General features: G+C 52.4%; 1 protein-coding gene across 12 annotated transcripts in view; it reads right to left on the reverse strand.

Moving 5' to 3' along the window:
• nebl (nebulette) overlaps positions 1-25,640 on the reverse strand; it is a 65,679-nt gene that overhangs the window by 3,206 nt on the left and 36,833 nt on the right. For 2 of the 12 annotated variants that reach the window (XM_039754227.1, XM_039754226.1), the window contains 29 exons: positions 23,227-23,331; positions 22,826-22,936; positions 21,378-21,488; positions 19,751-19,861; positions 19,270-19,380; positions 18,441-18,548; positions 17,247-17,357; positions 16,276-16,377; positions 15,635-15,739; positions 15,086-15,199; positions 14,097-14,201; positions 13,001-13,105; positions 12,808-12,915; positions 11,861-11,971; positions 11,228-11,335; positions 10,588-10,698; positions 9,809-9,919; positions 9,494-9,598; positions 9,315-9,419; positions 8,528-8,632; positions 7,821-7,913; positions 6,065-6,157; positions 4,943-5,035; positions 4,037-4,129; positions 3,119-3,223; positions 2,663-2,834; positions 2,483-2,575; positions 1,976-2,113; positions 1,405-1,523 (listed from right to left, as the gene is read on the reverse strand). In XM_039754227.1, coding sequence (XP_039610161.1) covers positions 1,405-1,523; positions 1,976-2,113; positions 2,483-2,575; positions 2,663-2,834; positions 3,119-3,223; positions 4,037-4,129; positions 4,943-5,035; positions 6,065-6,157; positions 7,821-7,913; positions 8,528-8,632; positions 9,315-9,419; positions 9,494-9,598; positions 9,809-9,919; positions 10,588-10,698; positions 11,228-11,335; positions 11,861-11,971; positions 12,808-12,915; positions 13,001-13,105; positions 14,097-14,201; positions 15,086-15,199; positions 15,635-15,739; positions 16,276-16,377; positions 17,247-17,357; positions 18,441-18,548; positions 19,270-19,380; positions 19,751-19,861; positions 21,378-21,488; positions 22,826-22,936; positions 23,227-23,331 — 3,162 coding nt within the window. Of the gene's footprint in view, positions 1-1,404; positions 1,524-1,975; positions 2,114-2,482; positions 2,576-2,662; positions 2,835-3,118; positions 3,224-4,036; positions 4,130-4,942; positions 5,036-6,064; positions 6,158-7,820; positions 7,914-8,527; positions 8,633-9,314; positions 9,420-9,493; positions 9,599-9,808; positions 9,920-10,587; positions 10,699-11,227; positions 11,336-11,860; positions 11,972-12,807; positions 12,916-13,000; positions 13,106-14,096; positions 14,202-15,085; positions 15,200-15,634; positions 15,740-16,275; positions 16,378-17,246; positions 17,358-18,440; positions 18,549-19,269; positions 19,381-19,750; positions 19,862-21,377; positions 21,489-22,825; positions 22,937-23,226; positions 23,332-25,640 lie in introns of those variants that run through there. The other 10 variants (XM_039754235.1, XM_039754237.1, XM_039754230.1 and 7 more) reach the window with 9 other exon arrangements.

Here is a 25,640-nt window from a genome sequence, read left to right on the forward strand (position 1 = left end):
TGGCATGCCCACCTGATGTCACCAAAATGGTTTTAAAGGACCTCCAGGTTTGTGTGATGTTTGTGTCTTTTATGGCCAACAAAGGAGCACTGCTGCCCCCTGCTACTCAATGCTTGTCACAAAGGTGACATTTAATGGTGCTTTGTGTCATTTATCTGTCAACGTCAGCACAGAAGACAGAGGACTTGTGATTTGGGCCTCGTCACTGGGACTGCACTGGACTGACAGGTGTCACCATATTGGGGACATGCCGTCACTCAGCATTTGAATTTCTATCAGGTGTGCCTCATTATTTGGCAGGTCTGGAGTCACCAGGACCACCAGTATGGCATGGGCTTAGGCTGGTGCTGAGCCTACTGGCTGACGTGACTTCCTGCTGGGTGGGGTTTAAAGGGGCGTGGTCAAGTCACATTGCCCAGTTCCTGTGAGCCCACAATGACAATAGCAGACTTTCTCTGTGGATGGTGTCAGCAGTGGGATCATCGTGCCTGCTAAACAATGAAGAAAAGTCAAAACAAGGGTGCCAGGTCAGGGTGGGGGTTGCAGCTAGTGGGGCGGGGGGTGGCACTGTTCAAAGGGTCCTTCAAGGCATAGCTGGGACAGGCGAGAGAAACTAATGAGTGACTCAGGGTGCCTCGCCAGTGAGTGGTCAGCCTGGTCAGTGTTGTTGACATTTGTGAATATGATGATATGAGCACCCCATTAGGGGGCTCATCTGTTCGTTGTTGCACTGATGGTCTCGCAACACGGGCTCTAATAGTGAGGACGGGGTCTGTCATTATGTGGGATGCGTCACATGGCACTAGTCAGTGACGGACCCTTCAGTCTGACTCGGCAGTAGATGGACTTGCCAGGGTGGGCTTAGGACTCTGGCCGATAAGTGAGCCGTCTGGAAGGACCTGTCAATCAGGAGCTCATCGGGTGGTCCAGATAAGGGAAGGAGTCACCAGTGGAGGGGAGTCAGCAGGATGGACGTGTCAGACAGAAAGGAGAGGTAAGGGACTGGTCAGCTTGGTCATATCAGACAGGACCTGGCAGCAGCCCAGATGGTTAGAGGGTTCATCTTTTAGGGGTCTGTCCGAGGCTGGACCCCAATGACTGCCCACATTATCAGGGACTGGTCAGCTCGGTCACACGGGAGGTGGACTCATCATGAAGGGTGTATTGATCAGATTGGTGGACGGTAAGGACGTCAGTGATCCGGGACTTGACCACTCGTTGACATCGGTGGGCTCATTAACAGGGGGCTTATCAGGTGGGTCTCATCGGTCAAATTTGCTGGGACCTCTAATTTGTCAGTAAGGACGTCCATCAGCTGGGGTTCATCTCATTGCTTCTATGCTACTGGATGTCATTGGAGTCGACCCCCCAAAAGACACGCTGTCCTGAGCCCCCCATACTCACCACAGTGGCTGAATGCGGAGGGGACTGCATGGCCTTCATGGACGAGATGCTGGTCTGGTGCATGTAGCCGTAGCCGGGACTCTGGCCGCCTTGCTGGTAAGCTCCTGGGAGCACCGGGGCTGCACGGGAACAACACAGAGGGGCTTTTAGGAGGTGGTCTCGGGGAATGGGCAGGCAGTGCATGAACAGTGTGGTAGCCCACTACAAACACTTGAATACAGCCCCCTTGACGAAGCAGCTCATTCAATGAAGCACGTGCCAGGGTACAAGGCACAGAGACCCTTCAGTGATGTGGCCGAGCCTGTGCTCTGCCCACACTGATGCCCTGGAGATGGGTGAGGGATAGGTGCTGACACATGTTTGGTCACCATGCCACCTTTCACTCTTGACTGCTTCATCATCCCTCATGCCGTGGACTGGCATGTGTTAAATCAAGAGATGCCATGAGCGGACACCTCTAGCTCTGGGTGAATGCCTTTTGATTTGATATAGTGCCTTTCATAGTGAGGGCTCAGCTCTATATAGTGCCTTTACAGTGCTGGACGCCATGCCCTCGCCCGGCCACATGTACCTCCGGTGGCTGTGCTCTCACTGAAGCAGGACACGCTGTTGTTGTTTCTCTCCGACGCCTCCGAGCGGTCATCGTGCCCACACATCTCAAGGGCACCCAGAGGGCGGCTCAGCTGCCCACCCGAGCGCCTGGCCTTCTCTACAGGGGTGCGAAGGAAAGAGTGGGACAGCAAATGAATGCAGAGAAGCAAAAGGGAAAGCAAACAAAAAGTTAAAGGGGCACCAGGGCCTGTCGGCAGTGGGAGTGACCACCTTGGTCCTCTGAGAACCCCTCTAAAGCTGGCAGTGCCTGGCACCAGTCATGCCCTGGTAATGCGTAGACTCTGTCATGTCCACACCAAGCTCCGACAGGTGACAGGACAGAGCTGGGCCGTGGGTGCCACCTCTCGGGATGGCATCGATGCCAGTGTGCCAGGCTGCCCCTGCCAGAAACAGAAAAAGAAACACAAAGCAGCAGAAAAGGCAAAAGAAGAGCAAAGAGCAAGCAGAAGCAAGAGCAGAGCAGTACCGGCCAGCTTATGGAGGCTTCGGGACTGGACATGGTCTTCAAGGGGGTCAAAGTCAAAGATGGAGCCGGGGTCAGTGCGCCACACTTTAAGGTCTTCGGTCAAAAACAACAGAAATAGAGCAAGTGAGCGGCGCCAAGGAGGGACAGTAGGGACTCGCGCCAGTCCAGGGCCACACCTACCCACGATGATGCCCGGTCTCCTGTCCATCTCCACCACATGAGGGTGCACTCCCTTGTAGGCCGCGTCACTGACCACCTGGGCATTCCTGCGTGCCATCTCCATGCTGGGATCATTGGGCACCTGGGTGAAGCCTTTGCCCCGCGTCTTCTCAAAGTCTTCGTGGTACTTGACCTGCAGTCAGAGACACAGGAGGAGGAGATGGCACCTTAGTGGGTGAAGGGGCATGAGAGAGTCACTGGCCTGGTCATTCGCACTCGCGTCCACCACTCAGGCAGCCCACACATTCACCGAGGGGTAAGGAGGTTAAGACTGTGGGGTACGGCGCCCTCTTCAGGACACGCTGGTGCATGTGTAATTCACACTGTGTGGGCAATGCCCAGTGGGTTAGTCGGTGCTCAACAGGGCTGTGCCCTCGGTGCCCGCTGTCTTGGGTGGTCCTCTGCCACCTCTCCTACCATGGAGATGTCGTTCTGCGATTTCCGGACTCGCCTCAGTTCTGGCGTATCAGTGACGGCACACGGCTTCCCTCTCATGGCCTTCAGGTCACTGCTGTACTTCACCTTCGGGGAGAGAAAGAGGGACAGGCTGAGCAGATGGCAGCAAGTGACGGCAGGAGGACGGGGTGAGCGGGCACTGGGACACTAGGGGGCAGAGCTGCAGGAACAAACAGCCATCTCCCTGCCCATTGGTGCCCACTGTCATAACCAATGTACCCGTTCACTGTGCCAAGCTCACTTGACTTGGTCATGCATCACTAAGTCCCCCAGAGTCCCCCAGACAGCTGTCTGCCCACCCTGTGTTTAATAGCGCCCCCACCTGGTGGTCTCCAAGACTGAAGTAGTTGTGTAATTTAGCTGATGCCACTCACCCCTCGTTTTTCTCAATATTGGTTTTTAGGGACCGATTGTTCTCCTTTGACCCCCATAGAAGAGGCCATTGAGCCCCCCAGCACTGTGGCATTTCCTATTAAATCTGAGACGTGAGGGTCACACCCCCAGCCAACAGCTGTTATCTATATAGCGCCTTCCCCTAGCCAACACAAACCCAAGCCCTGTGCCATTCCAGTTTCTTTAGTGTTGGAGCCCTGGCACTTGGGCACAGAGGGGAAGTCAAACCAACATTCTTGAGGGTTGGGGTCTAAATCTTCAACCACTTTACCACCCTACCTACCGGACAGCTGCCCAGAGTGCCACGTCAGCCACTCCCAAGTGCTCATTTGACACAAGTACAAATTGTCCAGTGCTGTAGGGCACCCGGGGGTCTCCAAGGAGGACCTTTCACTGAGGGGCTTTAGCCCTCAGACTGGGAGCAGCAGCCATGGACAGCTGAGATGACTTTGAACCTGAGGGTAAAGAAGAAGGGTGAAGGCTTGCCAGGCTGACGTTGTCCTGATTCCGCCGCACCCGCTCCATTTCAGGGGTCACGCCAACGGCTGTGGCTGGGGTCACCACCTCCTTATATTTCACCTGTTGGAGTAAAAGACAATTTGGTTTAGCGGGGACAGCAGACCCCTGCAGCCTCCACAACAGGACTGTGTCCAGAGTGGTAAGTGTGCCCCCTGGTGGTGGTGTCTGCACTTTGGCCAGTTATCTCTCTCTCGTTCTCGCTCTCTGCCTGGCACTCATTTCTTCAGTTGATTGCTCACCCTGTGGCAGTTGAGGCTCGATGGCCATTACAAGTCAGACCTGCAGGTGGCGCTAATCTTACCTCATAACCTGACATCACTTTCTGCTTCACAAGTGACATTAAAGCCAGTCGGCTCCATCTGGGAATGCGTGGAAGATTGGATTAGAGCGTCTGAAAATGACACACGGGTCACTTTGGGGTGACATCATGTGATTTTATAGAACATAACGAATCGAGGGCCATGGGGTTCCACAGCCTGTCCCAATGGTATTAGGGGCAAGGCAGGAGCCCACCACTCACTCACTCACTCAGGGTCAGTTTAGAGGGTCCCACTAATCTTTACGAATGCCAGAGGAAAGCCCACATGGCAGAACATGCCAGCTCCATATGGATGCCAACCCAAGAGTCGGATTTGAACGTAGTGAGCTTCTCACCATTGTGCCATCACACTGCCCTAAGATTTTTATATAGCACCTTTCATAATAATGCCAGTCTCAGCTCATTCACAGTTCCTGACATATTTTTATAATCGGTGCCCGGCAGACATTCAGACCTTCACAGAATCAGTCAGAGGTGCTAAGTGCATATGCTGTATATAGCGCCTTGCTCGGTAATCTCGACGGCCCACCCGCTCACACAGAAGCCCCACTCACGTCGCTCACGATCCTCTGGTTCTCCTTGGCTCTCTTCAACTCAGGAGGGTCCGGGATTGCCGTTCCGTGTCCGGGGTCTTCTTTATATTTGATCTGGAATGTCAAGAGTAAACAGTGAGCTGAGGGGCCCGCTTTGCCCCTTGGCATCTTCTCAGAGAGACAGTTTAAGGGTGGCATGGGCTCACTTTTACAAAAGCGGACAGGAGACTTGGGGACGATGACGTCTGGAGGGACCTCAGTGCTGCTTCTTTCCACAATGTGTGCATGTGGTGATGGGAGGCCACTGTGCCCTGGTAGCACCAGCTGTGCCCTAAATGTGCCCACAGAGCTCTCTCTTCAGCTTTTTCTATTATGTAGAAGCACAGCAGATAACGGAAATGACAGGCCTGACGTGACATTCTCAAACCAGCCTAATTCAGTTCAACGTCTGGGAGCTGGTGCCAGTCCCAACACCATAGAGGGCAAGGCTGGAGGGGATGCCGGTCCAACACTAAGCCCACTCACACTGGGTCAGTTTAGAGGGTCCCATTAATCTTTGAGAATGTGGGAGAAAAAGCCACCCAGACATGGGGAGAGCAGGCAAACTCTACATGGATGCCAACCTAGAGCAGGATTTGAACCTAGCATGCTGCTAACTACTGTGCCACTGTGCTTCCCTTCCATATCAATGCCCATCTCAGCTAAATGACATTTTTATGCTCTGTGCCCAGGTGGACTGGGGGGCATTCAGAACTTCACAGAATCCGTCAAAGGTACCGACTGGATCTAAATATAGCGCCTTGCCCAGGGCACATGCCCACACATCCAGAAAAGGTCCCACTCTCACCTGAGCCACTCCCTGAGGGCTGGCCAGTGAAGTAGCCACCTGGTGCTATGCTTGGACCACTGGCGGTGGCACATTTGGCTTCTAACAGCCCCTGCTGCTGGCCTTGTGTGGGACCCCCAAAGTCAAATCACCCTTTGTGTAATTTCTGGTCAGCAGCAGCCATCAGTAGCGGCCAGTGCCTCATAACGAGGGTCTCATCCCAACATAAAGTGTGTGTTAATGGTGAGTTCATTGGGTGGGCTGGTGTGACACGTGACACTACATCGCCCACCCGCTCACACAGAAGCCCCACTCACGTCGCTCACGATCCTCTGGTTCTCCTTGGCTCTCTTCAGCTCAGGGGGGTCCGGGATAGCCGTTCCATGTCCGGGGTCTTCTTTGTATTTGACCTGGAATGTCAAGTGACATGGAATGCCAGTGAACTGAATGGCCCGCTTACCCCCTTGGCATCTTCTCAGAGAGACAATTCAAGGGTGGCATGAGTTCACTTTTACAAATGCCATCAGGAAACTTGGGGGCGATGACATCTGGTAGGACCTCAGCGCTGCTGCTTTCCACGATGTGTGAAAGTGGTGATGGATGTGATGGGAGGCCACTGTGCCAGGTAGTGCCTGCTGTACCCAACATGTGTGCCTTTCAACTTGTTCTGTCACTTGCCCTGCCATCATGCCCTCAGCAGACATTGCAAGTGACACACATGACAGGGCATTCATTCTACAACAGGGCAGGGGAGCCAACACCAATCCCAGCCACATAAGGTAGGAGCCAACCCTGGAATGGCTGCCAGTCACACGAGGTCAGGTCACTGTGTGACAGGAACATCCACATGAACACGGGAAGAACAGGCAAACTCCACATGGACGTCAAACAAGAGTGGGACTTAAACCCAGCATGCTGCCCACTACTAACTTTATATAGCGCCTTTCATAATGAGGCCCATTTCACTTCAATTACAGGTCTTTGTGTATTCAACGCAGACTGAGAGACCACCTTAATGTCACAGAATCAGTCCCAGGTGCTAACTGGTTAAATATAGCGCCTTGCCCAGTAAACACACCCACATGTCCAGTCTGCCACCAGATGTGATGTGCCACCTGAGCCAAACTGTGACGCCTGGCCAAGTGAAGTGCTCTACAAACAGACCACCTTCAGAGTCAAGATGGGATGGATGAGTTGAGAATCGGGCATGGAAACGACTGGCAGACCTCAGCACATGTGACTGTAGAGGTGATGGAAGACCCTGTGCCAGCATGGCACCCACTGTGCCTGGCTTGTGCCCAAAGTATTTTCTTATTATTACACTCAGCAGCCAGCAGAAATGACAGAACTGACATCATGTGCTCAAACCGGCAAAATCCAGTTCAGGGTTACCAGAGCCAACTTCAGCAACTCAGAGGGGAAGGCAGGAACCAGCAATGAAAACCATGCCAGCCCATGGCAGGGCACTAATCTGGTGATTGGCTAAACACACGTCTTGGTAAAATCAGAATACCTTGAGGGAAACCCACTTGTCCAAACTCCATGTAGACAACAACTGGGCCTGGCATTTGAACCCAGGACACTGTGCCACCTCTCTAAGGCTTCTACTATCAAGGTGCCCCTGATGTTCAGCATCTCTGACTGGCCTACATGACATGGAGGGTACAGACACACAGACATCGCCATACTGACCACTAAAATAGCTACAGCCCCCTGTGGCCTCCACACCATGGTTAGGGATGGCATCATCGCCCACAGTAAATCATCTACCCACCCAGAGCAGCACCGCAACTCCTGGAGTGCTGGGGCTATTCAGGATGGCAACAAAGGGATGCAGTCACTAATCAAGGCGCCAACTGAGCTGCCAGCCTTAGTGTGCCCGAGGAGTTTCCACAGTGCTGTGTTGTGGCACACCTTAGCAATTCATCTGGAGTGGCACCCTAGTGCTGTACCACCTGACCTTCAAATATGAACAGAGCTGTGGGGCACAGGCCTAAACCTGAGTCACCACCCTCCTGTGGGTCCTCTGGAGACCCCAGACCAGCTGTCCCCCAGTCATGCCACTCTACTCACACTGCTGAAGTTCTGTTGGTTCCTTCTCACTCTTTCCATCTCAGGGGTCTCCGTCACTGCTGTGCCAGTGCCAACTCCTTCCTTGTAGTGCACCTTCAATGACAGGGTGTATTTTATATAGCGCCTTTCACTTGATGTGCGGCACTCTGAGTGGCCAAGTCAAATGAGTACCAATCTCTGGCCAGGCGAGGAATGCCAAGTAACCAGCCCAGGGGCATAGCAGGAGTCACAGTGCCAGAGTGGCCAACGTAACACCCCAACTCAAGCCTTGACTAGGAAATGCCCTCTGGTCATGGGTGTCAGCGGGCATTTACTGCCAAGGTATTCAAACCATGAAGGCCTAAGTAAGAGTTTATATAGCGCCTTTCTCACTACTCAAAGCGCGCAGCAATGGCAGGGCAAGGGCCCAACAGAGCAGAGTCCCTTGGCATGTATGGGATTCGAACCGACAGCCTTCCGATTGCCAGTGCAGATCCCCAGCCTCAGATCCGCCACTCTACCATAGTGCCCCTTTGGCTTTGGAATTGGGTGCCAGCATACAAGATGGTGTGAGTCAACCTCATAACCTGGTTGGTGGGCACCATTTGAGTCTTGCCTCAGCTAGCCATGTTGGCACTTAATGCAGCTCAATGCCAGCTGTGCCACTGATTAAGCAGCTGAAAGTATTATTGGGAGCTTACCCATCACCAAGTTGAAATGCCACTTACATTGCTGATCCGGCGGGAATTCTCCTTGGCGAGCAGGATGTCGGGGGTCTCGGGTACGGAGCACACTGCCCCCTTGAGAAGCTTTGAGTCAGCCGTGTAGTGCACCTGCAAACACAGGGACAGGGTATCAGTAGCGCCCCCTGGTGGGAGTCTGCGGTGCTGCTCCAGGTACTAAGGTGTGCCCAGCGGTCACCCTGCTGACCTCTGACTTTGATGAGCGGACACTCACACCAAAGTCTCGTTTCTTTTTCATATTCTGCCAAGGCCTAAAGCCACTTGTCACCTCCATGTCCACCCCCTCAGCATTCAGTTTGCCATTGGGTCGTCAGATTGTCAAAGGCACTAAATATATGTGTACGTGACTCACTGAACAAGGCGCTATATAAAAATAATAATACATTTAGTTTACAGTATATAGCGCCTTTCCACACCAAAGCCCAAGCCACAGGCTCCGTCCACACTCTGGTCAGCCCGAGATATGGAAGCAGCTGAAGTCCACTTTTGGAATCGAGCGTCATGAATGTCACATAAATGTGTGGCTAAGTGTCCCCCACTAGCTCTCTGTGTGACCACAAAGGTGTCACCTGACCTTCAGCGCACAGGTGGGCATGACGGCTCTTTGATTTAGGAAGCTGGTCACAAATGTGCAGAAGACACCAGGGGTCAGTGGATAGTAGAGCTGATTGGCCGAGTGGGCACTGCCAGCCTCAGTTCAATGACACTAATGGAGGGTACTCCTGGCCTGGCACCGCCACCTTCCTTCTGTTTGAGGTCACCTGTAACTTACTGAGCTGACCAGTTTCTGGCTGTTCTTGACCCGCTCGATTTCAGGGGTGTCCACCACCGCACAGTAGGACCGCTTCCTGGTATCCGCCTCGTCTTTGTACTTCTTCTGCAATGAGACCACAGTGCCTCAGTGGACTGACCGGACCCAAAATGAGGTGGCACGGCGCAAGGTCCCCTTACCTGGCTGAGCATGTCCCTCACATAGGCAGCGTGCAGCATCTCCGGCGTGTCTGTCACCGTGCCATACGACGTGTGCCTCAGCTCGGACAGCTGCCGGTAGGTCACCTGCAGGGCAAAGAGGGGCAAAGACTGACTGGGGGGCACCTGCACAGAATGTGTGACCACCATCCAAAATGATGAGAAATGGGCAGTGGTCCATCGAGCTGTGTCCCACTTGACTGATGAAAGGCGCTATATAACGGATAGATAGATAGATAGATAGCCATGAAAGGCGCTATATACTGTAGCCCACTGAGCGGCCCCCCCGCTGCTGACCTGGCTGCTGATCTCGCTGGCTTTCTTCGCCCGCTGCATCTCCAGGACGTCTCCGCTCAGCTCCATTCCTTTTCCTTTGATTTCCTTCTCCAGGTCCTTTTTGTATTCTTTCTGCCGGGTGACAAAGGGACTCTTTGTCAACAATTAGGATCCCTGAGGTCACTAGAAGCAGTGAGTTGCCCTCGGCTGAAGGGGACAATGTACTCTCTGGTGGTTGTCAATGGTGACATCAGACCTGGAGGTGTCCAAGTGTCCCATGGCCCAAGGTGTCCACTTGTCTTTGCAAGTGATGACCAAGAGGACAGGACTAAGGATGCACACAGAAGAGGACCTCCTGGAAGAGCTCAGCCCCCCAAAGTGCTGACTGTGGTGGTGACCTTAAGCATAGCCTGCTGAAGGAAGAGTGACCAGAGGGACAGCCTCTGTCAAGGAACCTCGGGACCACCGATGTGAGACCCCCAATGGCACCCCAATACCTGCTGCTGAAGGCTGGCCTACACTGTTGAGATGAACTCCAGACAGGGGGCATGTAAATAGGGACAATGGATGTGACCCGTCTGTGCGCCTTATGATGCTGAGGCTGATTTGAAGTGACAGTCGGATTTAGTTTGTGATGTCACTTACTGGGAAAGGCGCTTTATACCCCTGAGATTGCTGCGCTGCTGGTAGCCCACTGTGGCTTTGTGACGTTATGAGCTGAGGCTTTTGTCTCAAGTGTACCTGTGGCCTCCCAGTCACACTCCTCGAGGTGACAATGACAACACAGCCCACCACCTCACCTCACTGGCCATCAGGGATGCCTTCTTGGCCCTCTGGACGTCCGGCATGTCGGCGCTCACCTCCATTCCTCTCCCCTTTATCTCCGTCTCGAAGTCCTTCTTGTATTCCTTCTGCAAGACAAAGAGCTGCGTCCAGTCATACGAAAGCCAAGGAAGACCACGATGAGCGGACCCCCGCGACTTTTCAGTCCACTCAGGCACAGCACAGGCTGTACTGCAGAGAGCCCGCCGAGCTCTAGGGGCCAGCACTGACCACCACTGGACCGCAGTCTCTGGACTGCAAGACAAAGTTACAATCACAAGCAGAGTCAGGAGGGGAGTTGAACCCGAGGCCGAGGACCCTGATGTGACACTGGGACAGGACACGCTGTTAGTCAATAAAATCCATCCTCATCACATGGCGTGTAGACCACCACAGGGGTCTCATATGCTCATTTCACAGCAGCTGAGCCAAATGTGAAATCCACTTGTGGACTCTTGGGTGACATGCAGAAGGAGCTGGGTGGGCAGCACTTGGGGGTCCCAAGTCTTGTACAGCCCACATCAGCACCTCCTAACCCTTGAATTTTATTGTGGCCATTGGGTGGCACCCTCTCAAGGAAACCTTCAACCCCCCCGTGCCTCCCGGCGAGCCCCCTACCTCGTTCAGAATGTGGGCCGCGTTTCTCACTCGAATCAAATCTGGGGTCTCCTCCAGCGCCATCAGGCCCTTCCCTTTGATCTCCTCCAAGTCCTTCCGGTATTCTCTCTGAAAGGAAAGCACAGTGGTCTCGGCACGTGAGACGGACCTCCTCGTGGACACACCACGGCAAAGTGAGGATGAGCCTGCTGAGTCAGCGTCTGACATGAAAGGCGCTATGTGACAGAGGCACGCCGCTCGGTGACACATATTGTGACAGTGACGGCTGTGAGGGTCACTATAAAGAAATCTAAATAAACAGAAAAGGGCACAGCTTACTGTTAGGGGGACAATAATAGAAGGCGCTATATAATGTAAATATGGGCAGGAACCCATTTAATCGATGAAAGGCACTATATGACAGGGCCACACTGAGGCTGTGGGTGATGAGAGGGTCACTATAAAGAAATTGAAATAAATGTAAAGGCACTACATCAGAATAAGGTGTGAAAGGCGCTATATACAGGAGTGCTTGTTATACATGTAGGAGTTGTGCTGCTCCGTGAGGCCCTCGGGTGTGAAAGGCGCTATATAGGCTAGTCACCTGATTGCCACATATAAAACACCAACTGGGCTGTTAAATGACGAAGGTACCTCACTGAGAAGGCTGGCAGCATGCTTGGCATGCAGGTAGGCTGGCGTCAGGTCGAAGTCCATGGCCGACTTGCCCTTAATCCCCTCTTCATATTCCTTCTGGTATTCCTTCTGCAACCAGAAGAAAGCCGGTGTTACCTCGAGGAGCGCTGGCAGCCCATCGGGATGTGGTGTTCGACCCTTATATTTCACTTGGGAGCCCTGATTCTGCCAAGCTACGGCCACCAAGTGTCACCTTCAGAGCCGTGCTATGCACTCATGGCCTTCACCATCACATTTCAAGGGGACTCTTCGGCCGGAATACAAATGGGAAGGACGACACGTCAAAAGATGCTCACCAACAAAATGACAAGCCAGCGTACAATCCATAAAAGGGGCAGGCAGGGGACAAATGTCTAGTGAGGACAGATGTCTTTTGTCCCTGTACTCAACGTTGGCACTCCAGTAACTGAGAATGAAAGAGCTACCAAATTCAGCGAGCTTGCCACTAGGGGGAGCCAGATATCATCATCTCTGTGTACTTCACTAATGTGGGCACTCTAATAAACATACTGGATCACTTGGTCAGCTGGCAATCGCCAGCCTGCCTACAAATGCCACCCTACCTAGCATGGTACCTCTTGGGCACCAGACATTAGCTGGTCTCTCTATTTAGAAGGAGTTCTGAGTACCAACAACAAACCAGAATGGGTCAGAATGGTACAAGCCCAGGGACACTGGTTGGGGCAGTGGGGGGAATCATAAGAGAGGACCCCTGGATGCCACTTGGCAGCTGGCCACACCCATTCATCGTCTCCTGAAGCTTTAATTGCATTCTTTATTAATTTGTCTGTGAAAGGCGCTATAAAGCCAGGTGGGATCAACAAGCTGATCAGGTGGTCCCCCCTGTCCCTCCTTTTCATTTAAGAATTCAATCCCTCCCCCCCTCTGCCCCCCTGAGTCCACACCTTGCTTTGGACCTTCTGGGCCTCCTTGGACACCTGGTAGCCCTGCGTGTCTGTGAACTCCAACATCGACTTCCCTTTGGACTTCTCGTAATCCTCTTTGTATTTCACCTGAGAGACAAAGAAACCCAGAATGGTCTGTGGGCGGCACCATTGTTGGTAGTGGGCTTGGTGCCCAGGCCGAGGCGCCACGCACCTGGCTTTGGAGTGTCACGTTGTCCTTGAGATGCCGCTGCTCTGCCGTGTCTGGAGTGAAGTGATAGCGTCCTTTGGAGCGTTCATACTGCCTTCTGTACTCGTACTGGAAAAAATGAGAGATGGACGACCGTCAGTGTGGGCCTCAGTGAAAGTGACCCCCACATTGGCCAAATGAGCCGCTGGCCGTGAGAGGCACTAGAGCCCGGCAGAGGGCAGCCCACTACAAATCTTTATGGGGTCAAAAGGACACCAGAAATGATGTGCAGCCTCATTATGAAAGGCGCTATATAAACAAACAGTGGTGACTGCCACACAAACTCAGGAGCTGGGCACTTCCTGAGATTAAAGGTGCCATGGCAAGGGCTTTGTGTAAGGAAAGGCACTATATAAGAGCTAATGGGGGAAGGAGCTGCACTCACAGTGTCGGGCACAAGGCAGGGGCACTGGGCACTGGGCACACTCACTCACACCAGGTCAGTTAAGAGATGACAACAAAACACACAAACTGGAAAACTGGGAAACATCCACATGGACACATGGAGAAAATGCCAATCTCACAGTGGGCACTGTGACAGAGGCTATAAATCATAAAGGTGGTCAACACCTGATAATTACAAGGCTGAGGGTGAAAGGCGCCATACAGGCAAGGTTCACCACATTGGCAGTGCCAGTCATTATGTGGCACGCCTTTGGAGGGCATACTTATGCCCGTATGACAAGCTTGAAAGGTTATGTGCAAAATAAAGTTGGGCTTCCAAAGTAGATTGAGTGCCACACTTTCTGCTGGTGTTCTCTCAGAAAGGTGCTATACAACATTATTAGACAACATATGTGAGGATGGCACTGCCCTGGCATCAAGTCAATGCACTGCCAGGTGAATGTGAGGAGCAGCAGTCCACAGCAGCACAGTTCATGATGCCCTTTAATGGACCCAAGTGTGCCCGCTGCTGCTGGCTCAGTCACCTGCTGTGTGGCCTGAAAATATTGGACTGTAAAACTCACATCTGCAGATTCAGTGCCCACCACTGACTCCTCGACCCATTGCCAACCTGAGAATGGGCCCCCCAGTAAAGAGAGGCGGGTGCCCACTGTACCGTGCTTTGCAGCTTGCTGGCTTGTAAGGCGTGTGCCAGGTGGAGCAGGTTGGGCAGATCTGAGGTGGCTTCGTGGAGCTGTCGGTGGTCCTGCTTGTACTTGACCTAAAAGCAAAGACAAGCAGACAAATTGCTCAGATGAAGGAGTGGACTTGGCAACCTTTAGCACTGGCAGGGGGGCAACTGTGGGCCACTTGTCACGTATTGGTTTTGGAAAAATTATCCATTGTTCACTTTGAGATAATTTCAGCTGAAAAAGAAAATCGGCCTGCAGGGGGCACTGCTGTCTTTGATGTTGGGTTATCATGTCAAAGGTTCATTCAGATGACCCACAAGTACCCCCAGCTGGACAGGGCTGGCATAGCCTGGGAGTGAGACTGACCAAATGTCAAGTGGCCTTATAAGGGTGAGACTCAACCACAGCAACAGATGATGGCATCGCCTGCAGTGGGCAGAACTGGCAATAGAAACTCCCGGAATACACAATATGCCATGCGGGTGTGCCAGTCTCCCATACACCTTTGAAACCACAGTGCCCCCTTCACCCACTGTGTTCTAGTTCTAGGTTTTCATGCTAATTGCATCAGTGAGGGTGGCAGAGAGACCAAGGAGTTAACCTGACTGCTTCAGAAACTTGGGTTCATCAGTTTACTGCATCTGTTCATTTGGTGATGGCATCAACTGTGGTTGGCACAAAAGGCAATGGGCACTTAATCTAAAAATCCACTTTGGTGGGTCAGCCAGGTGCCAGTTCCTCCCCCTTCTCTCACCTTCTAGATGGCACCACTCAGCTGAACGCCATTGTCTGTTATCGTGCGCACACACACACACACACACACACACGCGCGCGCGCACACTGTGAACTGGTGCCCCTAAACTGTTTTCATTAATTTCTGGATCCTCATCGGAGTCGCCCATCTGGCCGTCTGTCCACCCACCTGCCCGCCTTGACCTCATGCCAATCTAAAACCACTGAAAGTGGGACTCACATCACTGGCCCACAGGGCAGCGGCCTGTGCCTGCCTGAAGGTGGCGCTCTCCTGGGGGTTGAACCGGTGCTTCTGCTCCCTGAGCTCCTTCTCAAACTTCTCCTTGTACTTCACCTGTCACAACAGAGTCACAGTCTGGGTTCAAGGACCACTTAACAATAATAATAATAATACATTTGATCTATATAGCGCCTTTCCCATGCGCATCCTTTCCGCCGACACATCCTCACAGTTTGGGTGTGGCCACACAAAGCACCAGGGACAAGGGGTGGGGCGTCAAGTAATGCCCTCTGGGACAGAAAGGATGCCTTCCAATGAGAGGCCCTGCCCAAGGAGATGGTGACAAGGCAGCACAACAATAAGGTCACCAAATGGGGACAGGGCTGTTTATGTCCCGGGACTCTCCCATGTGACCTTGTATCCCATCTCCAGACTGTATGCTTGGGTCACCCTGAGCAGATGACTTAACGGCTCACCTTACCCACCCCTTTGTGCGGCCAGCCGGTCAGTGCATCATTGAAATCCTGCTGACTATGCCACCCTGCTCACCTGGCTGGTCAGCTTGGAGACCCCCTTGACGTGCTCGATGTCGGGTCTTCTGAGGATCGACTGGTCACTGTATGTGTCCATTTTGCTTGTCTTCTTATATGTAACCTGCAACAACAAAGGAAAATGCAGAGTGGGATTCTGAATCGGTGCCAAAGATGATCAAAATAAACAGAAGGGCCACTGAGAACCTGCCTGGCAGGGTGGGCACCCAGTGGGTAAGGCTTGAGACCACAGATGCAGTCCACACGGCCGGTGTGCTTTATGGTGTGGGCGTCATCTGCTGGTGCTCAGAGTGCACAGCTCAGAAACGGGGCTGGGTACTCTTATTATAAAAGGCGCTATATAAGCACATATGAGCAGGGGGTCCGGGATCAAACCTGGGGCTGGAACTGAGAGGCAGCACCCCCAGCCACTATATCTGTTGTGCCGCCCACCCCTCACTTCACTCAGCTCTCTGCTATATAGTGCCTTTCATACTGACCACCCAAACCAGCTGTGCAGGTTTCTTCTGCCACAACACACAGAACCATTAGGGGAAATCTGGGCTCCCCAGAACCTTCGGGGGCCATCAGCCTGCCCCTCTGAGGCTCTACATGCGCCACTTAAGACAGCTTAAGAAGTTGAGAAGCTGGCACCCGTACGTCACTGATAAGTTTGGCCACCTCGGTTGCCTTCTTGATGTCCGGCCTGTCGGGGATGTCACTGTGCTTATGGAGGTCCTGCAGCCCTTTTCTGTAGGACACCTGTGGGGAGGAGATGAACGCAGTGTGAGATGAGCTGCTGCATATAGCGCCTTGACCAACAGGACCTACAGCACCATGGAGGAGGGTGAGAGCACCACAGTGGGATTTGAACCCCCAATCAGCAAGTGACAGCACCATGGCCTGAGCCCATTCACAGGGACCCCACTGCACCTGCAGCTCAAGCCCCTGTCTAATCTGACATTGGCCCAGGGACAAGTGCCCACCTCTGAAGACACTGCTGATTGTGGGGGTCTCCATGAATGAAGACTGCAATGACCCATTTGTGTGGAGCTGGACATGCAGCCCATCCCTGGTGGTGTGTCACCGCTGAGAGGGTCAAGATCAAAAAAAGGAGCAAGGCACTATAAAGCCATTGAGCCCTGTATGGGAATCCCCCACGGCCCACCCCTCATCTCCACTCTTTCCTCTCTCCTGGGCATTCAGCCACTTGACCTTCAAACTGCAGGGTACCTCACTGCTGGTGTCACAAGAGCCCACCCAAGGTCCATGTTGAATCTAAGTGACCCTGGTCACATCCTGGTAGTTTCTAAACCCCAAACAACACAGAGATGGCCCACCTTATGTCCACACAGTCCTCTGCAGTGTAGACCACCCACAAAGATGCCACTTCAACCCTCCTGACTCCTGAATGAGTCGCACCACACATCTTAAGCAATATACGGAGGCCATTGTCCATGAAAGGCGCTATACAAAATGGAGGAGACCTGATGTGAATGGATTTCAGGCTCCTTAGGCCTCTAGTGGGTGTTCTACCAGAACATTTAGACCCACAGAGCCAGACTGTGCCCACCTCAGTGAAAGACGCTATACTGTAGAACAATTCACCTGATCGCCAAGGCATAACTCACGTCACTTTGATGCCTGTGGACGTCCATGGCGTGCCTGACGTCTGGCGGCTCCTTCAAGCTCGAGTAGCTGCTCTTGCCCTTCTCGATTTCGTACTTGTGCTTGTACCGTTTCTGAGGGGAAAACAAGAACAGAGTTAATCAGAGGGGGCTGGCATGGGTAGGGGGTACACGTCAGTCAGTGACCAGCAGGGGAGGTCACCTAACACCCTAATGTGTGGCACTCTTCAGACCTTTTCTTATAAAGATAGGCACTGCCAGCCGTGCCAAGTGGATATGGACACAGCAAAGAGGGCCACACGGCTCCAGGTGACCAAAACTCATTCAGTGACTGGGGGGCACAGGTAATTCACAGGCTAGATGGGTGTGTGTAGAGCTGGACATTGTCCACATGGATTTGGCCCAAGTGGTCCTCATTAAGACATGCGTGTTTGGCTGACTGACCACTATGAGCGCATGTGACTGTCAGCGACTGACCACCAGAGGTCAGGATGTGGAGTCACATTGGTCACTCTGATCCCCTGGTATTGGGCACTGTGGGCTAAAGTACATCATGTAGATTACAGTGGTACAATTTATATGCTCAAGGTGATGAAAGGCGCTATAAATCATCAAGTGTCTACGATCAACCACAAGGGGGCGGCCAAGGGTTGCATGTCACGTTGAAATGGCTGCTTGGCTCCTTCTTTGACGGTGCAGCCAGTGTGTTACTCTGATGAAAGGCGCTATATACCCTCAAGCACTCCTGTATAATCACCAGTAGGTGGCCGGTCCCATCCTGGCACATAAAGGGGCCACTTAGCTGAGTATTTTAAAGTGCTAAGGCACTTTGTGCAGTCAGTGTGCCATGTGATGAAAGGCGCTATATGACATCTTGCTTTTCTTTTAATGTCTACAAGGAAGATGGCAACCCAGTCCTGGGACAGGTGACCTGCTATGCCCCTTCTTTAATGGGGCAGTCAGTGTGTTCTTCATGATGAAAGGCGCTATATGGCTTTGTCTTCCTATCCACAAGGAGGTTAAATCCTGGGACAAGTGACACAATGGGGCCACTGAGCTCATTCTTTAAGTGCAAGGACTCATTGTGACATCAGCAAGCCTCATGTTAAAAGGTGCCCGATGGCATTATGCACTTCTTCCAGTGCCCACTGGAGGCAGCTGGCACAGTCCCCCTCATTCAATGCCACTAAAGCTTACCTCGCTTTGATTCTGCGCCACTTCTTTTGCAAACACCGTCTCAATGGTTTCGGGCATCTGGGCATAAAGGCAGTTGGACAGTCCCCGAGTGGCCTCTTTGTATTTTATCTGAAAAGTGACAAAGACGTCTAATGTGAGTGGGCACTGTGTGCCAGGGTTTCACGAGTTAAGAGTTACATTGGGGTCCTTGCTGGGGGCAGTCCCGGCTAAGTAGCCTCATTATATGAACTAGGCCTCTGAGATACCAACACAAAAGTGTCAGGCAACAACTAAAGAAGACAAGCTGGCAGCAGCAGGTTTCTGCCCCCTCCTTTCATATTGGGGCAGATGGTCCTCCATTATTTGTGGGAAAGTCAATTTGGACAAATGGGTGGGCTTCTGGAAAGTCAGTCTGAAGGCCCACAGGAAAGTCCACCTAACAAGTATGGCACTGCCTGCCAGTCTACGATGGTATCAATAAAGACACTTACAGCTTCTCCTGGTGATTAGAACCATGTGCCCCATAGTGGCAATACCACACATAAAGTGCCTGGTAGGGGCTTGGTAATGCTGGGGTCTCACCATGATACTTACTGGCACTTCAGGGCACTGGTCCTGGATTACAGAAAGACTGTCGCTGGGCAGAGCCGAGACCCTCAGAGTTACCTTAACTCCTGATTAAGTCGTATCGATGAAACTTTATTTGATGTAATGCGCCAAGTGGTGAAGGCAGAGCAGTGCCCACGGCCTGGGTGAAGCTACCCTCCCCCCATTCATCTGCTCCCACTTCTTCTTTAGAACACTATGCCATTCCAGTCACACAAGAAAAAGTTTCCCATTCAGTGCCCACCTCACTTTGAACCTGTGCCACCTCCTTGGCATGTTGGGTCTCGGGGGTCTCAGCCAGGCGTGAATACAGACAATTGGAAGTCTCCCGCCTGCCTGCTTCTTTATACTTTGTCTGCCAAAGGAAGATAAGAAAGAAGAAATCAAGAATGAAACGCTTACCATGCCAAGCGGGTACACAAGCTATGATGTTGCTGCCACCTTCTAACCCACTTGTCCTGTTCAAGGTCACAGGCATCCATCATGATCAGGAGATGAGCTGCAGCTCCAGGCTGGTGGGCACCCCACTTGTTGTGGCTCACTTGGTAGTGACTCTCACAAAATGTCACAAGACAGCCAGGCAGCGACCATGACATAGAGATGACCAAGGTAATGAAGGGGACATGCCAGGCGTGCTAAACTAGCAGGTGGCAGGCCTGAGATTTCTTTGCCCCTAAATTGCCCATTGGCATCCAAGCCTGAACAATGAAAGAGTGCCATCGTACCTCACTCTGCCTTTCAGACACTTCTTTAGCAAACATAATGTCCCCAGGGTTGGGCATCCGTGCATAGAGGCAGGTGGCATAGCTGTCCTCAGCCCCCCGTCTGTACTTCTTCTGTGGAGGAAGAGATGCCAGTGAGTGCATAGGGCTGGCATTCAGATGGCATAGGGCACTGGTGCCTCCCAGATGAAAGCCATCTCCACTTCTATCACTTGGAGCACAACCACACGAAAGGTACTGTATCAGCCATTGGGTGGTCCACAGGGTGCCACTCAGACCCCGAGAGAGCCGTTTTAACACACAACTCAGTAACATGTGACCTCCACATGCAGGACATCAAAGTGACAGCACAGGAAATGGGAACCTCTGCTGGTGACCTGAGGGAACATACCTGGAAAACAGCACGAGGACCATCGCCTTTACCCTCAATGGTGGGCCGCAGAGCCCAGAGTCATCGATGGCCGATGCCATCACTGGTGTCTGAAGTGGGGTGTCCTTCCCGATTCTGAACTCTCCCTGCTTTGGAGTTACGCTTTCTACAGGTCTCAGTGGGCACACACATTGGTGTCAGCAGCGGGATGGCCATCAGCTCACATGAGTTGAAGGGCATTAAAGGGAGTTGCTAGACTGGCATCAGCAATGGGGTGGCCATCACTCCATTCATGGGTGGAGAGTGCGACTGGTGGCCCACGATTGAGGTGATGTGGTCAACAAACCATCACTGCCTCAGAACCGGAGCTTCTCCATTCTAACTTAGGCATCTGTCACCATGGCAACAGAAGAGGAGGACTCTTCCCTACGATGTTCAGTATGAGTGATGGAGGCAGGATGGTGGGATGTGTGACGTGTCGATGGCACTGAGCTCATCTGAATATCACCTGCAGGAGATGGACTCAGTGCTTTGGTGTCAGCGGTGGGATACCACTCATACTGACGATTGATTTTTGAGGTGGTCTTTTCCATGCTCTTCCTCTCTTTAACCTTTTCTTAGGAGGCTTCATAGCGTTGAACCAGTGTTCGAGCTCATCTTCCATGTCACACTTGGAAATCTGCTGGTTAAACATGTAAGGCGCCCTCTGCAGGTGAGACGCAGCAATTTGTGGTTGCACCCAAGGTAGCTCCTCACTGGCCATTAGGGTTAAGTAACAGTAACCCTCACCATTGGTTTGTACCCAAGATGCCCATGAAGGCGCATTATGACAAGGCATTAAACTTGCCTACATGGGAGTGCCAAGGCGCTATATCAAATCACATGCCCTTGTTTCAGGAGGTGATGTGCTATTGCTCCACAGCCCTGGGTTCAAACCTGGTGGGACGCTGCATGTTCTACCTGTGTCCATGTCGGTGCTTGTCCTCCCAGGTCACTGTGTGCCTGTTGGTGGCCATTCAGAGCCACTCAGTGCTTCACGTGTTGCGCTAGCTGTTCCAGCTACCACCCAACCATATAATCTGCATTCCTCTTGGGCACTGTGGCACAATGAAGTCGCTCTGTAGCACGTGCCAGTCCTTTATGGACCCCCCGGGACTGCAGCCACATGGACACGGGGAGAACATGCAACCTGCACAAGTTCAGAATAAGGACTTCAATGTGCCACCCATTTGACCCCAGCACCCACCCAATGCCCAGTACCTCACTCTGGACCTCAGACAGCTCTCTTGCCAGTTGTGTCTCACTTGTTTCAGGCAGCTGGGCATACAGGCAAGTGGACAAGTCCTTCTGGCCACTCTCCTTGTACTTCTTCTGCAAAAAGAGACAGAAAGATGGCATGGAGGAGCACAAAGGGGAGAGAGAAGGAAGACCAAAAAAAAGATACAAACTGGCAAAATTACCAAGAGGTGCCAGTCGAGCGAACCAGGAGCAGACAGAGTGTTTCAATGGCCTGTAGGAGGCAGCAGAGGGAGAGCGGGCAGTCACGGTGGACACAGGCAATGAGCTGAAGAGTCACAATAAAGAAGCAACAGTGCCAACCCGCTTAACATTGATGGGCACAGTGCCAGGCCCTCACCACCTACCTGGCACCATCCACTGCCTCGCTGGAGAGTCATTTCTGCTTTTGATATTTCGAGGATTTCTGTTCTGTTTCTACAATTTCAGCTGTCGCTTGGGGCCGTTGTCAAACGTCACTTTCTGAATGACTGGTGTCAGAATGGAGGGACACACAGGCTTGGTGAGGGAGGACATTGTACTTTTATATAGTGCCTTTCCAGGCAGCCCGGCCACATCTGTCAGGCTCACTGTGGCCCCCCTGAACGGCCCCAGAGAAGTGGAAACCCATGGCCAAGGCTGCAGGGGCTGGCATCACACAGAGCTAATGCAGGCGGGGTGTTCCCAACAGGGACCGCAGATTTGGGCATCAAGCAGAGGTTCAAGCAGGAAGAAGCTGGGGAGTGGCACACCATCCAGGCAGGCGGGCAATGCTTAAACTTCAAAACCAATGTGGTGTCTCCTGTGCTTAGGGCATGGCACTCTATAAGGGGTGACTAACGACCACAATACACAGACGACTACCAGTCTAACCACACAGCCAGGTGCCCTCACTGCCAGGTAGGGCAGGTGACCCACTTGGCTACCCACCTCAACACAACCACAGCTCCACTCCAAAGTCAGAGCCCATGGGGTCCTGGCAGGGAGCACCTGAGGTTTACCATCTCAGCAGAGCACCCCCAGAAAGCCACAAGTTCACCTGCTACATTGAGGTGGTCTGCAGATGGTCTCCAGTTTAAAGGATAAATGCTGCCCTCTAGTGGCTGTCAAACTCAAAAATGGCAGCTTTTCAGCGGTTACTCCTCAGTGCCAACCTCCACATCAGGGGGCGCCTTACGTAACAAGAACAGAGGAAATCTGACAAGTGAGAGTCCATTTGTGGTTTGTTTGCCATCCCATGAAGGGTGGCTGGTCAGCCCTTTTGTACTGCCTGGTCCAGGACCACCTCTACTGAGCAAGCCCTGCCCTTGAACCCGTGTCTCTGCTGTCACCTCCCTCTCAAGTCACCCTCATGTATTTCCTCTCACCCACTGAGCACATCTCTACCCAACGGCTTGCCCCCCCCTTGTGCCCCCCATTGTGGTATATGGTACCTCACTCTGAATCTGCGACAGCTCCTTGGCCAGTTGGGTCTCGGCCGTTTCGGTCAAGCGGGCATAAAGACAGTCAGCAAGCTCCTTCTTACAGGACTCCTTGTATTTGGCCTATGAAAAGAACAAGAGCAGCAGGTGAGCATCTTAGAGTCGTGGGGGTCCCGGAGAGTCCATGAGCTGAAGCCCCCCGATGTTCTGCTGTTTGTATCTTCAATGTATTAATGTTGGGGACACCATAACAGCCTGAAGTGATGCCCCTTATCTCCACACCATCACCAGGCTCAGCTCCACTGCCTCCTGGGGTCATGGGGTCCCATATGGCACAGCAGCCCCTCAACACGCTCCATCACTAAACGCCTGTCAGTAAAGAACAAAGAAATGGTGGCAGGAGAGCAACTGACCTCGGAGAGCAGCGTGCCAAGCTGCTTGACGTGCTGAAAGTAGGGGGCATCGGGTACAAAGGAGAACTTGTCCTTGGACCTCTCGTAGTCCTCTTTGTATCGGACCTGAAGCAAGCAGGAGATGGCCATCAGTGCAGAGACTGGCAATCGATCAATCAATCAATCAATCAAAAGGCCGATAAATAGACACAGGTGGGCAATCAGTAAGTCAATAGGCAGACGGGCACATAAGAAGGCAGGTGGACAATCACTCGGTCAATGGAATGTGTACCTGGCCTATCAAACAATCAGCAAACGGGCAGGCAGAGGGTTAATCAATAAAGAAAGAAACAGCAGCTAATCATTCAATCAGCCAATAGACAGGCAGGCAATAATCACAATGACAAGTAATCAATAAATCAATCAGCCAATGGACAGACAGGTGATTAATCGATACATAAGGAAACTGACATGTACTCAGTCAATCAATCAATCAATAGGCAGGTAATCAATAAACCAACAAATAAATCATCAAAAATGTACTCAGTGAGTAGCCCTCAATGCCACATGCCATCTGATGACTGCCATGCCCACCCTTATCTTATTTAGCATTTGGGCATGTGCCATTAGAATGGTAGACTTGAAATACGGCGCCTTGCACCGCTGATGAGGTGGGTGACCTGCCACATCTTACAGAGGCAGCCAAGAGGCACAGCTTGGAAAGCCCCCCCACCCCCATCAGCTGGGTGCTAAAGCTCAGGCCAAGATGCCAGTCCCCTGGTTGGCAAGTGCTTTTTCTGAGTGTTATGAGCTCAGTGTCCAGCAGGAGGGAGTAGCCCAGTCCTGCTGGTGAAGGGTCAGCTGGGCAGTCATTGGTCAGTTCATGTAATAAAGTGTCTTCTTTGCACATCATGGACTCGATGGTGGAGCCCACCTGGACGATGCCAATATAGAAAGACAAAGACTATGAGAGCTGGCGAGGTAATGATGAGTTCCAACCAGAATGCAAACTTCTTTACAGTCCTTGAACCCGGGCCAACTCACTTGTGCTGAGAATGAGGACGCCATCCCAGAATGTCTGTCATGTCATGAAAAGCCATCACTCAGGATGGCAGTGGGCAGCACCAGGAGGGTGCCAAGCCTGGACAGGCCATCAGTCCACCAGCACACCGGTGCCTGGAATGTGTCTGTGCTCGTTACGATGCCACCTTGATGACAATCTTGGGCGAAGAAGCCTTGTGAGACCCTGGTGCTGCCAGCCCTCGATGACCTCAGCTGTCCTGTGCTTTTCTTTATCACTAGTGACATGTCACCCGGCTGCATTCCTGGCCTCTTTTGGTTTATCTTTTTGTGATAAAATAAATTAGTGGACTCAAAAATAGCTGAGGCGGAGAGGTGCTTGAGAGAAGATGGGCATGTGGGGCATGCTGGGCATGTGGGGAGGGGCACATGTGGAAGAACAACAGTGAGTGACAACCCCACCATTGTGAACCATTAACATGGACAGGCGAAGCGCCCCCTAGTGGACTGTGAGGTGGCTGCAAGCTCAGTCTGCGCCCATGACTGTCTAGGTGGCACATCTCACACAGATCACGAGCCTTGGCATCACCAGTCATAGGCTGCACCAGCAGTTTGAAGGCCAGAACATATCCTAAGACCCCTGCCAAATCCAATTCAGGGGCTCTGATGCCAGTCCAGCACAGGTCTCAATCCAGGAGGTCCGATTCACTTAACACGCATGGCTTTGGAATGTGGGCACAAGGAGAACATGCAAAGGGCACATTAGGAACACCTGGGGATGGCACTCATAAGGTGGCAGCAGCAGCCAGTGCTACCTAGCAGGGAACAAGCAAGACTGGCAGAGGCACAAAATCTAAATAAGAAATGAAAATGCAGAGAAGACAGAAACCCAGGCAGGCAGCTCCTCGGGACAGGAAGAGTAGAATTGAAATGTGAAAGGCGCTATATAAATGAGCAGCATCTACATGACATAGCGGTGCCAGCCCTGCAACCTCGGGACATGCCATCACTTCATGTGGTCACACAGTCCACCTGCCAACTACAGCACCATTTCTGTGGACCCTTTCTGAGCTGGCATTTGTCACCAAGGCCACTACGTTGCTCTGGAGGGGCTTCAGGACTCAGCCTTCCCATTACAGGATACCAAGAGGAGGACATTCTGGATAAAGGGCTTGAAAAAAAGGGTCTGGCACAATGCACAGGGAACTGCCAGGCTTGAAGCCACATTGTCCTGCATGAGTGGTGACCTCATGATGGTCTGAGTGTGACTGGCATCAATTTAAAGAAGAAATGCTGCCCACTTGGGGCCACGTGAAAGGCGCTATAAACAAGTGACGATCGTCTGTCACGTTAGTCAGGGTGATGCCCCCATCAGTTCATCTTTATTTACTGTGGAAAGGCATCAGCCTGTCAAG

Source organism: Polypterus senegalus, chromosome 5, assembly GCF_016835505.1.
Source record: "Polypterus senegalus isolate Bchr_013 chromosome 5, ASM1683550v1, whole genome shotgun sequence".
In the NCBI taxonomy this organism is placed as follows: Eukaryota; Metazoa; Chordata; class Cladistia; order Polypteriformes; family Polypteridae; genus Polypterus; species Polypterus senegalus.